This window comes from Gopherus evgoodei, chromosome 20, assembly GCF_007399415.2.
Source record: "Gopherus evgoodei ecotype Sinaloan lineage chromosome 20, rGopEvg1_v1.p, whole genome shotgun sequence".
In the NCBI taxonomy this organism is placed as follows: domain Eukaryota; kingdom Metazoa; phylum Chordata; order Testudines; family Testudinidae; genus Gopherus; species Gopherus evgoodei.
Window position 1 is genome coordinate 11,887,026 of NC_044341.1, and position 21,654 is coordinate 11,908,679.

The 21,654-nt window shown below is 57.1% G+C and overlaps 1 protein-coding gene across 6 annotated transcripts in view; it reads right to left on the minus strand.

The window, feature by feature from the left end:
- Window positions 1–1,260: 1,260 nt before the first annotated feature.
- LOC115637754 (peptide methionine sulfoxide reductase MsrA-like) overlaps window positions 1,261–21,654 on the minus strand; it is a 46,989-nt gene continuing 26,595 nt past the window's right edge. For 4 of the 6 annotated variants that reach the window (XM_030539332.1, XM_030539333.1, XM_030539330.1 and 1 more), the window contains 3 exons: window positions 16,179–16,283; window positions 11,121–11,227; window positions 1,261–3,552 (listed from right to left, as the gene is read on the minus strand). In XM_030539332.1, coding sequence (XP_030395192.1) covers window positions 3,376–3,552; window positions 11,121–11,227; window positions 16,179–16,283 — 389 coding nt within the window. In that variant the 3' untranslated portion in view covers window positions 1,261–3,375. Of the gene's footprint in view, window positions 3,553–11,116; window positions 11,228–16,178; window positions 16,284–21,654 lie in introns of all 6 variants that reach the window. The other 2 variants (XM_030539331.1, XM_030539334.1) reach the window with 2 other exon arrangements.

Consider the following 21,654-nt stretch of genomic DNA (forward strand, 5'->3'; position numbering starts at 1 on the left):
GTGACTTGCAAGCCGTGGCTGCATTGAGTGGAGTGGGCAGTGTAACGGCACCACCTGCTGGCAGTGTGCCGACATCACCGCCGTGGGGGAGCCAACGCTGGAGCCCACATGAAAAAGGCGAATTGCAGGGCAACGAACGGTTCAATCAGTTGCCCCGATTCAAGAGGGACAGGCTCTATTTTAAAACCAGCCGTGGCCAGATTCCTCTCCCTCCAAATAATCCATCCCCACCCCTTCTACTCTCCCCAACCGCTATCCCCATTAGCGGCCTTTGCACGTGAGACCGGAGCCATAATGACATTCCCGTGCGGACGTGACCTTGGGATTTCTGCTGCTCGGTCACAGACAGGGCCTGGAAAGCTGGTCTCAGCCAGAGAGGAAGATACAGGGGCAGGCAAAGAGGATGAGATCAACACTGAGGTGCTGAGGAAAGAGGCCGGCCACTGGCACAGGTCTGGGGAAGGGAATTGGCCCTATCGGTCCCCTATTCTCCTGGAGAGTGGGGCTTTACAGCTAGTGGCAGCTGCCCTGCAGTGGTGCTTTGCATGCCCCCTGGGATGAAATGTGAGGCAGGGGGAGTCCCCTTTGCTGGGCCCCAGCCAAGGTAACTTCCACAGAGACTCAGGGCAGACAGGCTCCGCCAGACTTTCCAGGGAGCTTCGGTGGGTGGTCGGGTTTATGGCTCTTTTCCTCCTCCCACACACCAGTTCGGCCTCCCGGCCAAGAATCACAGCTCCTCGGTGCTGAAAGAAAGAGCCGCAGGGGAGCAATCACTGTGCACGGACTGTACTGGGCACTACTGCCCTCTGCTGGACAGAATCAGACCTTCCCCCTGGGCATGTCATAGATTCTATACTGCTAATGGGGATTCACCTCTGGCAGTATGGGCAGGAGGAACCCTACAGGGAAATTGCTAGTGGCGAAGGAATGCAGATATCAAGAGCTATCAAGGGTTTGTTACATCTGAAGCCGAGTTAACTCCCCCTTTCTCTACCCAAGCATGAAAGCCATAGGCACTTTACACTCATGTGCTGAATAGACAACGTCTTGTAACTGCACCGCTAGGCAGGGGAGCTGTGAGCAAGCCAGCTCCTTTGGCTTCTGGCGCCTGCTGTGCACTACCCCTTTTACCCTGAACCCCTGTAACATCACACCTCCCATCAAGTCCCAACACAGGCTAGGAGCTGCATCAATGCTGAGACACCAACACATTCATCAGTCGAGACACAACAGGAGCCCCTGCCATTAATCAATCAATCCTTTCATTTATTCGGTGCAGTCCAGGAGACGCTGGATCATTTCAGAAGATCAAAATGGCATGGGGCCGATTATGAACAAGGCCAGCCCCACCCAGGTGAGCGTCAATTTAAACACCACCTCTCTGCCCAACAGAGTTCAACGCCCACTCACCCACTGGCAGTACGCAACACCGGCACTGAGCCAGACTCTGTGCCAAAGAACAGACTAAACTGGGTGGTGGCTGCTGCTGCCACGGTGGGGGAAAGAGGGGCTGGCCCTTTAAGGGGAGCTGGGCTCAGCCCTGCCTGTGCCTAGCGGGTGGTGGGTTTGGGCATGGACAGAACAGCATGTGATGGGAGCTCAGGGGCAGGGCAGCCTGGCAGACGGAGCTGGCTGGGTTAGAAAGACTGGCAGCGGGTTCAGGAAGGACACAGGGCCAGGTAGAAGTAGGGAAGACAACGATCTCCCGCCCAGCTAGACAGCACGGCCAAGCTGGCAATCACTGCAGTGAGGGGCAGGAGCAAACTCTTCAGAGGGCACCAGCAGGCCCTGAGGAAGCAATAGACACATCTGGGGGGTGGGGAGGAACTGCAGGTTCCTTGGGAACAGTCAGTGAAATAAGTGGCTGGGGGGTGCTGCCACTGGCTGGGAATCCCAACAGAGGGGCAGGACCCCCAGGACCATATGAGTTAGGGCAGCCCCAGCAGGGAGCACAGGAACAGCTCTGGGCTAGCATCGCTCCCCCTTGGGCAGCCGGGGCTTGGGGCAATGACTCCTCAGGCAGTGCCCCTGCCTTCACCAGGCAGTGGGAGAGCAGAGAGTAAAGGCCAGGTGAGCAGACAGCAGCCCACGAGATGCATCTCCTCCCCTCCTGGGCTCAGATCGGAAGAGGTCAAACCATGCACCAAGGGGAGCCCAGGGACAGCGAGTCAGGATTCGGCAACTGCTTTCCCAGTCCCCTCGGGCAGAGCCCACTACAAGCTCCCCCACCCATGGCTGCCCCCAGGGCACATTAACAAACCCTGCTGCTCTTGGGCAGGGCAGGGCTGCTGGTTGCTAACCCGGCCAGCACCAGTGTCCACTGCTCGGGGAGCCTCGTCCTCTGGGCCACCAGGGATCCAGGAGACCAGTGGAGCAGGGAGAATTGGTGTCATTGTCAAGGGTGATGAGGGGGGAAGGCTGGAGGCCAGGGCTAAGCCCCAGGAGAGGGGGCTTCTTGCCCTGGAGTCTAATGGCTGAAAGTTAATAGGTCCCTGCTCTCTCCATGGGGAGGCATCAACCACCTTCAGTGATGGCCCAGCTCCTTCTCCACCAAACGTGAGGGGTGAGGCTCCCGCTGGCAGCGGGAGGGCGGAGGGGGTGGGGGTGCAGCCTTCCCAGTGTTGTCTAGCAAAGCCAGGTGGAGAAAGCAGAGCATTTGCTGCCTGCCCCGAGGCGCCTGTGGCCCCAGGGGTGGGCACCTCTGTCCAGACCCTCCCAAATCCAGCAGCAAAAGCAGCTGAAAACTTTTGGACTTGCCTCACGTTGTGGTGCCAAGGCTGCCCCGTCCCCTGGGCAGTCCCGCTGGGCCCTGTGTGACAGATGCTGTGGTGGCCGTGGCAATGGAGTGAGGAAATTCTCCAGGCAGTTAGCAAGCAAGTTACCCCCTCTCCTATGCTCCAGCCTCCCAGTTAATTGAAGTGACCCCAGAGGACGCTCTGGAGGGAAGGGGGCGCGTAGGTGTGAGCAGATCAGGACAAGGAGCCAGTAGCAGCTAGTGGTTGTGCAGGATCAGCTCTGGGAGGCAAGACCCCCCACCTTAGCCTGGAGGCCACCGCGAAGAGACCAGGACCGAGGGGTGATCTCTGAACCCTGGAGCCTTGCCAGGGATCAGACCTAGAGCATGCACTTGGACATCCCCTGCGCTATGGTAACTGTCCAGAAATGCAGGGCAGGAAGGGATTCAAGGGGCAGTTTGCCTGGTGCAGAACCCGTCACGTCTGTGAATCAGGCCATGAAGCTGGGTCCAGAGGTGGCCAGGAAAAGAAAAGCCACCTGCGCTCCCGCTGGTCGCTTAAAACGAGGTGCTAGGCTGCTTCCGTTCCCATGGCAACTGCTCGTGGGTGTTGATCGCCACAGCTCCCAGGCATACTCCCTTCATGACTCTTGTTCAGCTGCGGGGCGGATGGGACAGGCCACGCCGGTCCCCTTTTGGCCGCAGTATCCCTTGGGGGTCTTGTGCAGGTATTGCTGGTGGTAATCCTCCGCGTAATAGAACTCCCCGGCCGCCTGGATTTCAGTGGTGATGGGCCCCAGCTGCTGTTTGGCCAGCTCCTAACGAGAGGAGACAGGAGGAAAGGATGTCAAGCTTCGTGCTCCTGGAAGGGGAGCCAGCAGCATCACCAGCTGGAGCCAGGCGTACAGGTTGACAGGCACTGTGGGAGAAGCTCACAGGTCCAGGCCGGGACCTCGGGGCAGAGGCTGTGATGTGATCTGGGGAAAGGAACCGCAGCAGGGATACCACCGGCAAAATCCAGGAGCAGCTAGCGGGAGAGAGAAATGACAGCAGCTGCTGCTTCCCCTGACACCAGGGCCCCTCCCCAGAGCAGGGGCGCTGGACAGAAGCAGCAGTAGGCAGGGAATCGGATCGGGGGTGAGGAGCAGGAAGTGTTTTCTATTCACTTCCATTCAGGGATGCTCTTGGCCGCCAAGTCCCAAGAGCTGCCGCAACGCACGCAGTTAAGCTCTGCAGCACCCTGGGAGGCAGGCAGAAGGTGTGAACCCTGCTTTACACAAGTGTATGGCCTTGGCCGAGTCAGCTAAAGGGCTGGGACTAGGACCCAGAAGTCCTGACACCCAGTCCCCTGCTCTGACCGCTAGGCAAGTCCCCCAAAAGGAAGCCACCTTAAAAACAGGAGCAGGAACTTGAAGGAGCGGGCTAGGAAGAGACCTGCCCGCAGCTGTTCGTCTCCCTGGGAGACCAGAGGTGTTTGTGTCAAACTGCCCCTTCAGCCCACACATATCCTGCCTGCCTCAAACTCCCACAGCACTTTCCCAGCGCCGGCCCTGCATGCCCAGCCGACGCCTCAGCGCTGGGCCCACTGTGAACATGTGTCAGAGTAACAAAACCAGAGCCGACGAGCACCATCCAGGCTGTCAGAGAACAACTTTAAGATTAGGACTGCACCCACCACCCTCGTTCCTTAGACAGCTGCTGTCACTGCCGAGCTAAGGGACAAGAACCACAGGTGACTCTAGACATTTTGCCACCCCAAGCACGGAGGGTCTGCCTGCGGGAGGTCCACGGGACCAGCGGACTCTCCGCAGTGAAGACTCTCCAGTGAAGCCAAAGGACCAGCGGACTCTCCGCAGGCATGCCGCCGAAGGCACCCTGCCTGCCGCCCTAACGGCGACCGGCAGAGCGCCCCCGGCACGTGCTTGGAGCACTGGTGCCTGGAGCCGCCCCTGACAAGAACTGTGTTTCTGAGGGTCTCCTCCAGCCCCTGCCAAGCCCATGCTGGATACCAGTGGGACCTCTGCAGGGGTTGCAGTACACCAGACTGGCCACAAGGGGGCCGTAAGAGCCCCATTTCCCTAACAGGTTCTAAGCCTGGCTTGGCAGCTACCCGGCTAAAACCCCCAAACAGAGGCATTACGTGAGCAAAGCCCTTGTGCAGATCCATCCCCCCAGTTAGGGTGACCAGACAGCAAACATGAAAAAATCAGGACAGAGGGTGGGGGGTAATAGGAGCCTAGATAAGAAAAAGACCCAAAAATCGGGACTGTCCCTATAAAATTGGGACATCTGGTCACCCTAACCTCAGTGTGTTTGTGGGCGAGACTGGGCTCATGGGATCCCCGCAGGGAAGGAAAGAGAGGGGGAGGGGGAAGGGCAGGGCAGGCTGTGGGGTGAGAAGGGAGCTGTCCATCCCCACCACTAACCCCCCTCGGCAGGGTCTGAGCTCAGACCAAGCCAGGCCCCTCCACACCCACTCTGCAAAACACCAGGTGCACTGAGCAGAGAACCACCCAGACAAGGTGAGAGAGGGCGCCCCTGGGGCACCCCTCTCCGGGCTGCCGTGAATGAACCCCAGACAGTGTCTCGCCGAACGCCTGCTCCACCGCACAAGCCAGGCCCCCGCTGGCGGGAGCAGCTCAGCCAGCAGACCCACGGCGTGGAACAGACAGACACGAGGCGCCTGCCAGGGCAGAAATGCCGCTGCTGAAATGGGGGAGGCATCTGCACCCGCTTGGGGAAGGACAGACAAGTTCTCGCACATCACAAACTCATTCTTGCTGAGGCACTAAGCCCCTTGGGATACGCCCCCTGAAATCCTAGCCCTCAACACGGTCCACTGGCTAAGCCACAGGCGCGAGACTGTGCATTGGGCTCTCTGGGAGAAAGCCAGGACAGGGGTCTGGCCTCAGAGTTAGACAGCAGGGATGAATGCGCACTTCAGAGCTGTCCCTCCACATCAGTACCTGGGGACCCGGCTTCTCCTCCAGAGCCTGCCCTTTGGTGACCATGGGTAGGGGCTCCCAAGGCTGCGACTGGTCTCTCACTATGCTTAGCGATTTCTGCCCCCCATGCGTGATGGTGGGTATTTCACAGCTTACATGTAATACCACCAGTCTCTAGTAAACCCCATACACTAATGGTGGGCTCGGTCTCCCTCTAGTGGCTGGCCCACCTAAGATGTTTAGGAGTCTACTACTGCAGCTGCTCTTCTGACACCAGAGCCCCTAGCGACGGCGGGACCGACTCCTATTTCTAGATCCAGAGGTCTTTGGGTCAAGTCCTGCTCTAAGAACCCGAGTGCCCCCATCTTACTGGAAAGAGCTCAGTTCCCCCAACAAAGGCTTCTGTGGGGCAAGGGTGAAGGGGGAAAAAAAGATCATGAGAACCGCTATTCTTCCCTTAAGGGAGAAGCGTGTCCTACCTCCATAGCGGAGTGTTATTAGATCCCCAGTATTCCAGCTGGCTTCCATGGAGCCAGTAACCCCACAAGGGCCACCAGTCCTGGCTGTGCAGCTCTCCATCCTGAGTGATTTGGTCCTTGATCACCCCCTTCAGCCAAGGGCTTCAAAGGCCTTTACTAACAGGTCACCCAGGGGCTAGCTCAGTGGGGGAGGGAGAGTTCAGTGGATTGAGCATTGGCCTGCTAAACCCAGGGTTGCAAGTTCACTCCCTGAGGGGGCCATTTAGAGATCTGGGACAAAATAATCCATCAGAGAGGTAGGTATTTGGTCCTGCTGTGAAGGCAGGGGATTGGACTCAAGATCCTTTCCATTTCTATGATTCTAAGCGCTCTCTCTCTGTAGTCCACATTAGGGCAGCCTCTGAGCCATCCCTGGGTTGGAGCTAAGGACTGTTAGTTTCATTTTACAGAGAGGGAAATTGACTTGCCCAAAGTCAGGCAGCGACAGAGCTAGGAGTCGGACCCGGGAGTCCCAGTTCTCCGCATCTGTGCTCTGGTCAAACTCGCTTGCTTGTGCTCAGAAGTCTTAGTTTTGCAGTGTGCAGCTCTCCCCACTAGATCACAGCGCTTGGGAGTCTGTTCTGCTGCGGTGAAAACATACCACACATCAAAATCAGAAGAGAATTAGTCAAATCAAAGCAGCATTGTTCAGAAGGCAGGAGAGGCCAGGAGTGTAACCTGGGGATTGCTGTTAATGTTTACCACGCAAATCCTGTTATAGAGCGTGGATACATTGAGGTGCAGCTCTGCTCCCCCCGAACTCTCCTATGTTCTTTGTCTCCACAGGATACGTCTACCTAGTTAGAGCCCAAGCCCCACACAGCCGTGTCTGACTTGGCTCAGCAAGCACTAAGGATCCAGGTCGTAGGACCCTGCTAGGGGGAGGATCAGAGCCCAGATCCCACTCCTGACTCCGGCCTAAGCCCTGTCATTTTGCAGTGTGGACACAGGGCAAGCCACAGATCCGAGTCACGAGATCTGCACAGTGCGGACATGTTAGCATGACCGAGAGCGCCAGGGTCAGCCATTGTAAACCTAGGTTTGCAATGCAGTGTGGACACTCCAGCATGGGCCTGGGAACACCGAGTTCCCCGGGCTTACTGCGCATGTAGACATATTCTCAGAGTGCAAGCCCTTTAGGGCAGGGTCTGGACCGAACTATGTCCGCACAGGACCTGATACAATAGGGCATCCATTCCTATCAGCTATTTGCAAAGGCTTCTCGGAACCATTATCCCCCATTTGGCAGATGAGGGGAAACTGAGGCAGAGATGTCCCAGAGTCAGTTTATGGCAGAGACAGAATAGAACCCAGATCTCCAGCTGCCAAGCCCTGAGTTCTAGCCCCTGGATACAGCTACCTCTGAAAGGGCTGAACTGGCTGCTCCAAGAAAAGGAGGAATGCCACTTGTCAGGACCGCTGTCAATCACCCACTGAGCCAAGCCATGATGGGTGGAGATGCTGAGAAGGGAGTTTTATGTCAGGATGCAGGTATCTACTAGGAGGAGGACACTGGGGAAGGGGAGGGGCTGACTTAGAGGTGAACGTGGTTTGTCTCCAGTCGGGGGAAAGCCCCTTGTGGCTCCCATCAGCGCTCGCCTGTCAGCCTCTTTGATGTGGGGCGCATCCTTAATTGCACTGAAGGAGTCGGTGGCTCTGGAGACTCCAGCGGATGGGAGGGATGGAGGGGGAGCGGGGAGACTTGCATTTCTCCGGGGTCCAGAACAAGGCAGTTTATCGGCGGGCAGAGTTAATTCACATGCAGGAGGGGGGATGCCGGGTGTGGGAGCCGATAAGGAGGCCCAGTTAATTAACTGGAACCCAGCAGGGGCTGAAGTTGGGGGAGGAGCCGTGGTGGCACCCTAGCGAGCAGCAGCCCCAAACTACTGGCCACTGGAAACGAAGGGAGGGGGATTTGAACCTCTGCTGGTGGCAGCCCAGGTAGAGATGAGATGAGAGCCCTGGAGAGCCACAGCCTCTAGCCCCAGAACCGGGGCAGGGTCTCTCACCCCCATGCCTCTGCCCTGGCCTCTAGAGAAGCACATGGCCATGGGGCCCGTGTCCCTTTCCTGCCCAGATCAGGTCAGGCCCCAGCTCCTCCCTGCCTAGGCGGGGGCTTTGGGGATTTTTTGCAGAGGAAATGCAGGACAGGGAGGAGGGCTGAGTTTAGTGGCTGGCTAAGAGGCTAGGTAAGCTCTTATCTGGTGCTTCTCATCCACATAGCTCAGAGGAGAATAAACAGGTGGTCGGGGCATTACCCCCATTTTATAGATGAGGACACTGAGGCACGGAGCGGGGACGTGACTTGCCCCAGGTCACAGAGCCAGGAATGGGGAAACCCATTGGCAGCACACCTGTCACCACGGCAGTGGAGGAAGATGCCCCAGGGCTGTCCCAGGAGAGACGGCCAGTGCTGCGCTGGGTGCTCTTCTCCTCACAGTGGAGGTGGAATCCCAGGAGCGATGGAGCCAGAATCCCAGGAGGCACATGCTAACCATGCTGCTCGGCTCCCTCAGTCCCATTAATAAATGCAAAGTTGTTGCTGTCACTGAGTCCAGGCCCAGGCTGAGCCTCGGGAAGGGGGTGATGGAATATTTTTCCCCCTGCCAGGGAATAACTTTGCATGGCTAATAGGCTGTGGGAAGTAGAGCTGTTGGCACGGCGCCTCGTTACATCACCGGGGATCCCCGAGATGTGGATGGGTTCTTATCTCCGTCATGCTTCTGGAAATCCACCGTAACCCCCTGGAGACGGAGGGACGCTGGATCAGTGCCAGCGTGGCGGCTCAGAGCCGGGCCCACTGTCACCGTGGAAACAGCAGAATTCAGCCCATCACCACCCAGGGAGGCCATAACTGTACGGGTTGGATTTTCATGAGCACTGATGCTCCGCCGAGCAGTCCCCTGAGCTCCCGGCGCTCCGCACCCCTGAGAACCGGGTCCTACATGGATCTATTTTATGGCAGGTGTATATGTGGCTTAGGCATTAAGGGACCGATGGACAATTCTCCTAGGAGATTCCCCGGCATGTCCCTGCTCTAGAGAAGAGCCAGGACTCGGCTGTGCAATAGAACATGGGATTCTTTTGGGGGGGTTAATAACACCAATCAGAGTCACCCCAAGTCCTGGCCTGGATGAAGCGGCCATAGATGGCTGATGGGGGCGGCATGCACGGTGTGCACTCGCTCCCAGAGGTGCAGGGAGATGGTAACAGCTCGTTTTTTGTCACCCGTACTTCCGCGTGCGAATGGGAAATGCCAGATCACCTTTGCTTGGAAGGATGAGCCCCCCCTCCCCACCCCTGTCCCAGGGAGATGTAATGTGGTAGAGCAGTGCTAAGGCTCACTGTCTGGAGAGGTGGTAAAATCTCTCGCTTTGCTCTTTCCATCAGTGGAGCCCGACCCACTTTAATGAGTGGGTAGGGATCACCCCGTTAGAGATGGGGAAACTGCGGCACAAAGAAGCAGTGACTTCAGCCTTGTCTATGCTTATATTTAGGCCTTTGTGTAGCTACACCGGTGCAGGCCCCTAGTGTGAACAGGATTCACCAGTGTGGCTTTCCCCAGCATCAGCCCGAGGAGAGCTGCAAGTTTGTGCCTGTAAGTTTGTGCCAGTGGCTAAAATACTAGTCCAGACAAGGCCTGGCCCACGGTCCCACAGGTCTAGAACTTGGCTCCCCTGGCACCCAGGCCAATGTCCTGCTGCCACAGGATTTGCTCAACCCACAGCTCAGCGCTCAGCAGAGACTGCAGGGGCCACTCTTGTAAAAACAGCCCCTTGATCTTGCAATTGACTAGCCCAAGGCTGTGCAGCCCACCAGACACGCTCCACCAGCCTTGCCCGCAACCCCGTGCCCCGCTCACACACACACGTGCCGCATCTGCCCGGCACGTGCAGGATTTAAACAGGTCGCCTTTAATTGTCCCAGCGACGGCGGCTGGGGGCAAACCGCTTAAGGCAGTGAATCATTTTCACAGGATGCTGCACCTGTCTCAGTCAATGGCCTTTGCCCCCACCCCCAGCTGCCAGTTGCCGTGGCGGCAGGTTGCCAAGGAAACTGGTTTTCCCCCCAGCCCCTTTCCTCATCAGAAAGGCACGAAGGGCCTTACTGGGGTAATTAACTAAGTAGGCCTTGCCTCCCTTTTGTCTCCCCTCCCTCCCCACCACAGGACGCAGCTCAGAGGGCAGAGCCTACCCAGCTCAGGGAGGGGAAGCAGCTGGGAATGCACGGACACAGCAGAAGCAAGGGCAACAGCCCCCACCCCCTGCACCAAGGGAGACTCCCGGTATCCATTGCACCCACAGAGCACATTGCATTCCCAAAGCAGCCCAGGCTCGAGAAGCCTCCTTCGGCACTACAGCAGCGGCCCCAGACCCAGCGTAGACGCCAGGGCAGGGGGTCAATACAGCCAGCACACTACAGCAACGCCACTCCAGCCGGGTTCTGCAGAGCAGGAGCTCCCAGGGCTTTAACAAGTGACATTTCTAGGCCTGACAGCTGCAAACAAAGCTTTTCCAGTCCTTTGGCAGGCAGCCTGAAGCAGCCGCTGAGAGGTGCAAACAGCTCCCTAGTCACATTGTTAACTCTGGAGCCTACTGATGGTGATATACACAGTTCACTATTTCATCGCCCATTTTAGCAGAAACATCTGGATATTCTGGTCTGCTGAGCAGATTTTGTGATCAAGGTCAGAGTTTGGATGGAAAAAAGCCCACCGATTTCCCACACCGGCCCCCTGCCTTACTGAGAGCTGAAGATCTTTGGGGACAGTAAGTCTGTGAGATGAGCATCCCCTCACACCTGCAGGTGAGTGGAATGCAGAGAGCAGCTCCCAGGCATCTCTCACTGAGGGACAAGATAACACGTAAGCAGCCTGGTTTGCCCCACCCCATCCCAGAGGAACAGCCTCTGCTCCAAACCTGCCTGTTGATACATCGCCTTCGACTTCAGGGCAGCATCCCTCTGCTGGGCTCCGAATGTGTGGATGACCGAGCGATACTGTGTGCCGACATTCTCCTCTTGCTGCATGCCTGAAAGACAGCAAGCCGCCCATTAGGGGACAGAGGGTGCCCCATGTCCAGGCACACCAGGATCGCCAAAGAGCGGCGCCCAAGCTTAACCTTCAGCCCTGCAAAAAGAGCATTCACTCTGAACTCAAGGGCTAACCTCATCCCTTCTGGCACAGCCTGTCTGATTCCTTTGGCTCAGGACGGGCTGCTGATTTTCAGTGGCAGCCTTCTGCTCCACCATTCAAACAAACCATGACACTGTCTCAGCAGACAGTAGGAGATTCCATTATTAGGGCAGCACCGAGATCATGGACCCAGCTGCGTTAGGCACTGTACAGACACATAACAAGACAGTCCCTGCCCCAAAGAGCTTGCAACTAGACAAGACAAAAGAAGGATCATTATCCCTAATTTACAGATGGGCAACTGAGGCCCAGAGAGATTTAACTTGCCCAAGGGAAATCTGTGCCAGAGCTAGGAATTAAACTCCAATCCCGAGTCCCAGTCCAGTACCTTAACCACTGCGCCTTGCGTGAATGCTCCTCGAGAGATACAGGAACAGAGATTAGCATAAGTGACTAGAGCACTGTTGAGTAGTGCTAAGTTGGCACCCCTGCCAGCTGCCTCCTATCCACAGAAAAGGGATGTGGGCAGAGTCCCCGTGAGTTCCCCCACCACCACATCCTTAATCTGGAGGGCATGGGGGAGACTGAGGCATGAGGTGGGGAAGCAGCTTCCCTGAAGGTGTCGATAGATGAGGCAGGATTGGAAGCAGGGAGTTCCCGGCTCTCAGTCCCGCTAGGCCCTGCATCTCTGCATGGAGAAAGGACACACAAGCCAGTCTTGCCATGCTCTGAACCTCCCTTTCCCTCACCTCCTTGCCCTGAATGGGCTGCACCCCTCACAGCGCTATCGAAAGGGGGATGGAGTCAGGCTAAACAGGACCCAGGGCCACCAGGAGCTTTTCCTCCCAACCCAGCCCCTAGCCTCTCTCGCTCCAAGATGGATTCCCCAGCTCAGCCCTCCTCACCCTCTTCTTCATCCCAGGTCCCAGCAGAGTATCAGCCATCAGCTCCACTGCCCACCACCTCCAGTACTGGGAGGGGCCCCAGGTGCTCGGAGGATCCTGCCATAACCCACTTCAAGAAAGGGGAAATAGCATTATCCCAGGGAACCGGCAGAGCTCCACCGGAGTCAGTCCATACAGCTGCCCAGCCGCAGAGCTCCACTGGACATAATGCGGCCCCCACCCAATCCTTCCAGTGACCAGGAACTCCAAAAGGAAGAACTCAGCCCAGGCCAGGAAGTCAAATCAGCGGCATGACTGACCACACAGCCGCCCCCCGCCCCCAGCCACTCCAATTACTATTCCCGTCACAGGATGGGCTGTTAATCACTGCTGTACACAAATCTAAGGCACCCTCTGAGCTCCTTGTCAGCCCAGTGGCTGCTGCCGATTATTAATCTGCATAAATTACGGTGCTCAGGTTTGCCACTCACTGGGAACGGTGCTCAGTGCTGTAATGGAGGGGGGCTAGGAGTTATTGGAGGCCCCATGGGCATCCTCTCAGCCAGATACTCTGGGGAGGAGGGGCTGGACTGGCCATAGGGGCCCCTCAAGCTGCCAGGAGGGGGCTAGGGAAGGCAGCACCAAGCCATGCTCAGGCTGTTACCAGGCAGCACAGGGTAGGGGGAGATCTGACAGTGGAGCTGTTTCCTGCCCCTGCTAGTCCAGCTGCCCCAGAGAGAGGCGAGAGCCCCTGAGTTGTGTGGAGAAGGGAGTCAGAGCAGGGGGTGAGCAGGAGGGGCAGACGGTCAGGCTGGTGGGAGCTGGAAGGCTCCTGGCATCACACTAAGAGAAGGACCTTCTGAGCCACGGATGGGTATTAAACTCTCCCAGTGGGGGCGCATCAATATCCTGTCTCCACAGCATGGCTGGGGGTGATCTGGTTAAACAAGGAAAGTACAGTTCATCTAAGGGGAGGGGAAACCTCCCCTGCCCTGCAGGGGAGGGAGGGGGGTAATAAGGATCCAACTGGTCCCACAGGACATGGAAAGGGGGTGTTTAGGAGGAGCCTGCCCAGGGCTACCTATCCCTCTTCACCTCTCTCCTTCTGGGAGGACTTTGACCCCACGGCGGGCACTCCCCGTAGAGGCTGCAGGCAAGGGGCAGCAGAGGCGAGAGCCAGGGGTGATGGCCCAGGGAGCACCTCAGAGCCAGGTAGTGCTGGGAGAGTCTAAAAGCACCACAGGTCCAAGCATTGGGACAATTCCCAGCTCTACCATGCATGTCTTTGGGCAAGAAACTGCACCCCTCTGTGCCTCAGTTTTTCCATCTGTGAAACTGAGGCACGTGCACTTAGTGTGGCGGATGAGCAATGTTATAGCGAGTGGGGACATCAGCCAGAAGGGCATGCATCAGGCTTAGGGTGACCAGATGTCCCGATTTTATAGGGACAGTCCTGATATTTGGGGCTTTGTCTTACATAGGCGCCTACTACCCCCCTCCCCGCCCCTATTTTTCACACTTGCTGTCTGGTCACCCTAATGAGGCCAGACACGTGACCATTCACACCCCTTCCCCACCAACCCTTTGAGGCCAACTGCATCTTGTCCAAGGGCTTGTAAATCCAGCCCGGGGTCCGAGTGTTCCTTCAGAGGGTTAACCAAGCTCCTCTCCTGCTCCACCCAAAGGCTTCAGGGCCCAACTCCACAGAGTCAATCGCTGAATACGGGAGCCAGTCTGGGGGACACGTGCTGAGGTGCGAGGCGCTATTCCGAGGGCAGCAGTCCATACAGAGGGCACTGGGCCTGCAGCCAGCAGGGAGGGGTGGCCATACAAAACCATATGAGAAACACCCTGAGCTAACCAAGGAGCCAGGCACAGAGAGTGCAGAGGCCAAGGAAGCTGTTTGGGGCCAGAGGCCCCCCCCGCTTGCCCTACAGCAGGGCCCAGACCTGGGGACCTCATGGGAGCAACTGCTTGGCGCCTCCCAACTCTGGGAGGATGCAGGGCCCTGTGTGGGTAACTTGGGCGCCCAGCGGGGATGGCTCAGCACAGAGCTGGCTTGATGGGGGGAAAGCGACCCCCCCATGGCCCCTCAGCCCCTGGAGGCACCCCGACTGTGGGGGAAAAGGCAGGAGAGGGCACAGGACTGCCTTCTGTGACAGGCCTCTTAAGAGTTCGGTGGGCTGGGAGGCCTATGGTCAGGATCCAGCCTGCTACCAAGGTGGCAGAGCCAAGACTGGGCCATTTACATCAGGAGTTAGAGGGTCTTGGGTGGGGTAAAAGGCACAATCCCCCACCCCCCCCATCGATCAGGGACTGAGCTGTCTCCCTGAAGGTCCAGAGCGTAGGCCAGTGGACTGGGATCTATTTCCAGCTCTGCCTCTGACCTGCTGCGACACTGTGGGCAAGTCCCGTACACCGCCCCCCGCCCCCGGCCTCCATTTCCCCTCCCACCCTTTCTTCTGTCAATTGCAAGCTCTGGACCGGGCCCTCTCAGAACCCAAGCCACCAGCCTCCCTCCCGGAGGCTGCAACCACCTCACCCAGTGTAAACCCCGCTTTCTGGGGGGGGGAAGAGGGGGAGCAGGGAGGGTCCCTCCAAAGCTGCGGGGTCTGTAGGTGGCCCTCCCCACTACTGCCCATCCGCAGCACAGGCACACGTTGCCCGTTAAAACACAAACACGCAATCAGAAGCCAGCCAGCGACACGCAGAGACTGCTAATCTCCTCATTAAAATTACGCTTCGGTACAACAGGGTCCCAACCCGGCCTCTCCCCCTCCCCTCCCTGCCGCCGACGTGAGCAGGGTTTCAAACAGTCCTTCCTCCCTGCCCCCTCTTTATTCAATACCCCCATCTCTGCGCAGCTGAGCCCCTCCCCCCGCCGGCTTTCCGAGGTCCCTTGTCAGCTGTAGCATCCCCATCAGTGCCGCAGAGCTTTCTACAGAGCTATCCTGGGGCTGGAGCCATTTAAAGAGACAGCGAACCCTTGGGGGGGACCGGGGGGAGGTGGAACTGCTGCAGACAGTGGAATGAGACCATGTGATTTACAACAGAAAGATGTGGGAGGCCTAGTCAGAAGAGGGATTAATAGCAGCACCTCGTCCATGTGGCATCCCTCCTCCGTGTGTGCCCCCGGCCCCCTCAAGACACGGTGACTTCTAGCGGTCAGATTAGATGGTCATGATGATCCCTTCTGGCCTTAATATCGATGAGTCGCTCTGGATGTCAAAGCGGGAGGGAACCACAGACAGACCCACCCCACCCCAAGCAATGGCTGTGGGTCCCAGAGGATCCTTCACTTCCAATGCAGCCCATGGATGGAGAGTCAGGGCTTGTGGGTACAATACTGGACTGGGACTCAGGAGATCTGGATTCAATTCCCAGTGCTGACCCAGACTCCCCGTACGAGATCTTGGGCAAGGCACTGAATCCTTCTGCACCTCAGTTTCCCCTATCTGCAAAACAGGGATAAAGATACTTTCACTAGGTGTGTGTGCAGCACCTGGCACAACGGGACGAGTTCTCCAGGCAGCACATCACTGGCCAGGCCTGGCATCGGGCTGCTCTGATTGTGATTACACATGTCTCTGTCTTCCCTGCCCATGGAAGCAGGCGGCACCCATCGTGAGCAGAGAGCGTCTCTCATTCCCAACCACCTAATGTGGACAAGAGTCACAGGGGCAGCGAGCTACAATGTCTGGTGCGGATGGGGCACCACAGCCCTTTATTCAGGGGTTTGAGCTCCTGTTACCCCCTAGGGGCAGGATCAAAGCCCCAAGACCAGTGCAGAGATCCAGGCCGGCGGTATGGGGGATGAAGATGGCTCCGGTTCCATCTCTGCTGATAACATGGGCAGGGGTGGCAGGGAGCTGCAGCCAAAAACCTGAGTCTACCCAGGTGGTTACAGCGGCTGCCTCTAGCACCACTCGCTGACCCTACGGACACAGAGTCCCCTACCCTTACCTTGGGTGGGGTCATGGTTCTCCCAGAAGGCTTTGAGGAGGGCCTCGTAGCTGGTCTTCTGTGGGTCGTACACAACCCTGACCATTTCCGCATGTCCGGTCAGACCTGGGGGGAGAGGAGAGAGGTTAAACAGCCCCCTCTGCTCAGCAGCGGCTCTTCCCCCTGCCACAGGAATCCGTCAGCAGGAGGACACTCGCCCGTGATGCAGAGCGACAGCCTGTTCTGTGGCCCCCAAGCTTTGGGTTTTAAAGAAATCTGAACCACGATTCATAGGTTCCATGGCCAACAGGGGATCATGGGCATCAGCTAGTTGGAGCTCCTGCACAACACACGCCAGAGAGCGCCCCTAAAATACCACCCAGCGCTTAAGCCCCCCGTGCTCAAGAGGGGACGCTGCTCGGCGGCGGTACGGTGTGCCTGTCATGCCCCGCACCAATTCGGGCTCAGGTGACAAGGCCGGCGATTCAAGGTGGCTGACGGGGTGGGAGCCAGGCCTGGAATGGCAGGGGGGCCAGAGGCAGATGCATGGGTTGGAGACTGAACCTCGCTGGACTGTCAGGCCCTGGCGCCCAGCAATCACAAGACAGGGCCAAACGGAGGGGAGCGCAGGGCCAGAGATGTTAGGTTGGCCATACGGTGTGGGGGAGGGGACACACCCTCAAGTCTGCAGACCACAGCACGTGAGAGAAACCCTTCCCCCGCCCCCCCCCAATTAATGGCATCACCAGCTAGATCACAGCAGCCATCCAGCGATTCCATTTTGCCCTTCTATAGCACCTTTCATCACAGGCATGGGGCCTACCTTCCAGCACCCGAGGCAGGTAGGCATCTGTCCCATTTCACAGACAGAGAAACTGAGGCACTGAGCAGGGGAGTGACTTGCCCAAAGTTGCATCCCAAGTCAGTGGCGGAGCCAGAATCGTCACAGTTCACAGTGTCCCAACACCCAGTCTCCTCCTCTAACCACTAAACCACACTGTCTTCCCGAGCAGTGACAGGAACCCAGGAGTCCTGACTCCCAATCCCCCTGCCCCACCAGAAGAGCACCTCCCTTGCCCCCGAGACAGGAACAGAAGCTAGCTTCCACTCCTCTAACCACTGGGCCATGCTCCCTTCCCAGAACTGCCAAGAGGCCTGAATCTTGGTCTCTTCTCCAGCCATTAGACTACACCCTCTCCTTGGTGTGGACTGTGCTTGGGACATTTGGTAGTCAAGGGGGTGATAGTTAAAGCTACAGACGCTTCCTGCTCCTTGAGGGCCTGGGAGATGACACTGGTCTCTTTAGCATCAGCAACCTCAAGGGAGGTGGGGGCCAGCATAGAAATTGGGGAAGGAAGGGCTGCGTGGGGAGCCCAGGGAGGCAACAACTGCTACACAAACAGCCCAGCAAGCCGTGCCAGCAGCCGGGGCGGGGATAGGCAGCAGCCGTGGCCAGGGGCTGTTTTGCAGCAGCTCCGTGGGAAGGGCCCAAGTGCTTGCCCAGGATGGGGTCTGCATGCGCATCTGCTGCTACTGCTGCTTGCAGCTTTCCCGGACGTCGCCCACTTTTTGGGAGCTGCTGCAGGGCAGGGTGAAGAAGCAGCAGCAAGACACAGAGCTGCGGCTGGCAGCCATAACCTATTATCTGGTGCAAGCCCCCACTGCTGGGCACAGCCCTGGCTGTGCAAACCCCACCGTCTTGCAGCAGAGAGACCGACCATCTGCTGCGCCCAGAAAAGGGACTTCACTTTTTCGCTTCTGTTGTGGCTAGCGAGTCTGCCCTGGATGGCATGGAGCCAGCAGTGTGTGTCATAGGCTCCATAAGACAGAGAGTCTGCTTTAGATCAGTTCATAGGGTCCAGATCTAAAGGGCAGGCAGCGTGGGGCTCCAGCAGGGGTTCTCAAGCTATGTCTTTCTGAGGCCTCCCCAACATGCTGGAAAAATTCCACGGCCACCTGGGCCACAACAGCTGGTTTTCTGCATATAAAAGCCAAGGCTGGCAAGCAGGGCAGTTGCTCAAAACCCCATGCCACAGGGGACCCCACAATTCTCAGGCTTTGGCTTCAGCCCCGGGTGGCAGGGCTTGGGCTTCAGCTTTCTGCCCTGGGCCCCAGCGAGTCTAATGCTAGCCCTGCTCTCTGATTTATTTTGGTGACCCCCTGAAACCTGCACAGGACCCCCAGGGGGCCACACATCCCCAGCTGAGAACCACTGGGCTACAGGGTGGGGCGCTGAACTGGGACTCAGAAGCCCTGGGTTCTCCATCACTGACCCACTGTGTGACCATTGGCAAATCATCTCTGTGTGTGCCACTGATTCCCCTTCTGCCCTTTGTCTGTCTTGCCTAGTCAGATTGTAAGCACTTCAGGAACGGTCTGTACAGCTCCTTGCACAACAGGGCTAGCACAATATAAACCAAAGGATCACATATTTTGTTGTATAATATAAGCAATACAAAACTAAACCCCATAAAATGGAAACAAAATGCTTTGATTTTGTCCAAACAATTTTTTTCTTCAACTTATCTAATTTTTGCTCCGACTCAGAACTAAGCCAAAGTCTCAAAATCTCTGTGAAATGGAACTTTGGGCCTCTGCATAGCCCCAGCTATGGTTATGCCGGACGGCGTTAACGGCTGCCATCAACCAGTTCTGCGATCTACCGACAATTACTGAGGCAGTTGAAGCTGATAGCTCTGCTCTCCAGACAACAGCTCCCCTGTTTTGCTACACCAGAGGGAGAAAACCCAGCCCAAGGCAGCAGCAGAGATGCTGCCGCTAGCATGCGATGGCCTTTTCCCGTGTTTCTGACACAGCCAGGCTGGTGCTAGCGTTGGCAGTTAAAGTCACAAGGAGCGCTCAGCCGTCTCTCTAGTTGTCTATTAACAGGATCTCCCCATTCCCACTGCGCTCGCTTTCCCTCGCCACCCAGCAGCCGGAAGAGTCCACCATTTATCGCTCTTTGCATCCCGTGGTCTGAGTAGGCATCACGCAGCTGACCGACTCGTACTCCCACACTCCAAATGGGGAATCCGAGGAGCAGAAAGGTGGCGTGACTTCACTAAAGCGACTCAGCCAGTCGGTGGCAGAGTCAGAAGCATAAGCTAGGCCTCCTGACTCCAAGATGCCCTGCACTTCACTACGGCTTTTTGTGCCGTACCTCCCAGCTGCATGACTTGCCCAGTCCACGGTGCAGTGTCCAGGGATGCTAGCACTCCACCAAACTCCTGAAGCCCAGTGAGCCACAGCCATGTCCTTAGTGCCAGCTGCAGAAGCCAGGCAATGGCCCCACCTCTGCAAATGGCTTTTAAAAGCAATGCAGCCCCTAGGGTGCCTGGCAGATACATTTCACCTGGCCCCACTTCACAAGGCTGGGCCCCTGACCCAGCTCAAGCAGCACTGGAAGGAAGGGGGAAGCCCGGGAATCAGGCTATGTTGAGATGCCACTTTTGCCCAGCACAGAGATGTAAAGAGGGAGGCCAGCGCCGGCTGATAGCCTCAGCCAACCAGCTGGCAAGAGGAAAAGCATCTCCAGGGAGAGATGCACAGCAGGGCCATACAGATGAGCTAGTGACCCGCCACAGGCCACCGAGCAGCAGAGGTTTCCAAGCGTTGCAAAGCCAGGGAGGTGTTGGGGGTGGGGGCAGGAGGTGGAGAGAGAGAACATCAATACTTCCCTCCCCTCCAGAAAGGCTGTTCTGCTCCAGAAAGATCATTCTGAACTTTGCACCTGACGTACCTTCCTCAGGAAATCTCCAGATCACCACTTCTGCCTCTGGGATCAGCCATTAGCTCTCCCTACAGGGGCAGGGCAGAGACATCTCCACCCAAGCTGACCATCCTGACCCACCCTCCTCAGCTATCTGATGACCCTGTGGGCTGGACTCCTGCCCACTCCCCCCCGCCCCAGAGTAATCTTCCCTCACCTCTCCCTGGACCAGGGCCCAGCATCCCACTGGCTGGGCAGGAGAGACATTCTGGTGCACTGCTCTGCTCCTCCAGGCCAGCCGCAGAGCCAGCCATGTTCCCGTTCTTTGGCAACGTTCGGATTCCACTCCCTGCGCCAAGGATGGTGCTGCTGGGGCGCGGGGGGAGGGGGAATCGAATCACACAGCTGCGGCTAACGAGAGCATCAATATGATCCCGAACGACTCTAGTGGTTGTCTCAAAGGCAAGTCCCAGTAAACCTCCTGCTGCTCTTACCAGGTCACTGCCGGAGAGGGGCAGAAACGTGGGGATACAGAGCATTGCCGAGCACGGTGGTTACTGTACAACAAATGCCCCATGGGCAGGAGTGCTACGCATCACTCCACCGCCTACCGGAGAGGGTCATGATCCGCCTGCAGGAGCGTCAGCTCTCTCTGCCGACTGGGACAGCACAATGGGCTAAGTGGGCTGAGCGAGGGAGTCCCACTATCCAGGAGCGCAGTTAGCAGGTAAACATTGCATCTAGCCAGGGCTGGCTGCACAAGCTGCCTTTAGCAGCTGGGAGGCACGGAGATCTTTGGCTAGAAAGTGCTAGAGAATGGGAACAAACTAGGGGATCTGTCTTCCGCTTTCCCAGCTCCAGCTACCAGTACAGATGAAGCCTGAGCTTGGAAGCCGCCTGGTAACTACAGTCCATTTCCTTATGGCCAGCTCATCATAGACAGGGGTTAGGGTAGAGATAGCAGACCAAACCCCTCCCCAGCCCAGATTTTACAAGATCTGAGACACTGGCTTACATAAACCCTTATGGGGAAAGTCCTAACAAATTTAACAGGAGTGAAGTCATTTGGATGCTGCAGAAATTACTCTAAAACCAGCAGATGGAAGATGAGATCTTTCCCTCAGGCTGTTTCTTTTTTTAATCCATCCTGTAGAATTCTAACGTTCTATTCACTTCCACGGGGGACTTTTCCCAAAGGCAATATTCCCTCGGCTGAAATTAACAAGCAGGTGAGTTGCGGGGCTGGGGAAAGGTGCTGGACTGACAGCCTTGCAGATAGAGGTTCTCTCCCCCACAAAGCAGGCAGAGCAGGGACAGGTCCCTTGCAGCACCCCACCCCACTGTCCCCCAAGCCCCAGTACCGCCACCAAACCAGCCTGCCCTGGATCATTCGACCTATCGAACCTTCAACCTGTCAACAAGGTGTTCAGGGAGCCAACGGCACCCGTTGCAGTGATGGGTTTTGTGATCTCTGCATTCACTCCGCTAGGAACTGGACTGAGACCCAGCAAACTCATTTCACATGTGCTACCAAAGTGCACTGGGCAACAAAGATTTAGACTCAGACTCATAGACTTTAAGGTCAGAAAGGACCATTATGATCATCTAGTCCGACCTCCTGCACAATGCAGGCCACAGAATCTCAACCATCCACTTCTATAACAAACCCCTAACTATGTCTGAGTTATTGAAGTTCCCAACTTGCGGTCTGAAGAACTCAAGCTGCAGAGAATCCTCCAGCAAGTGATCCCTGCCCCACGCTGCAGAGGAAGGCGGAAAACCTCCAGG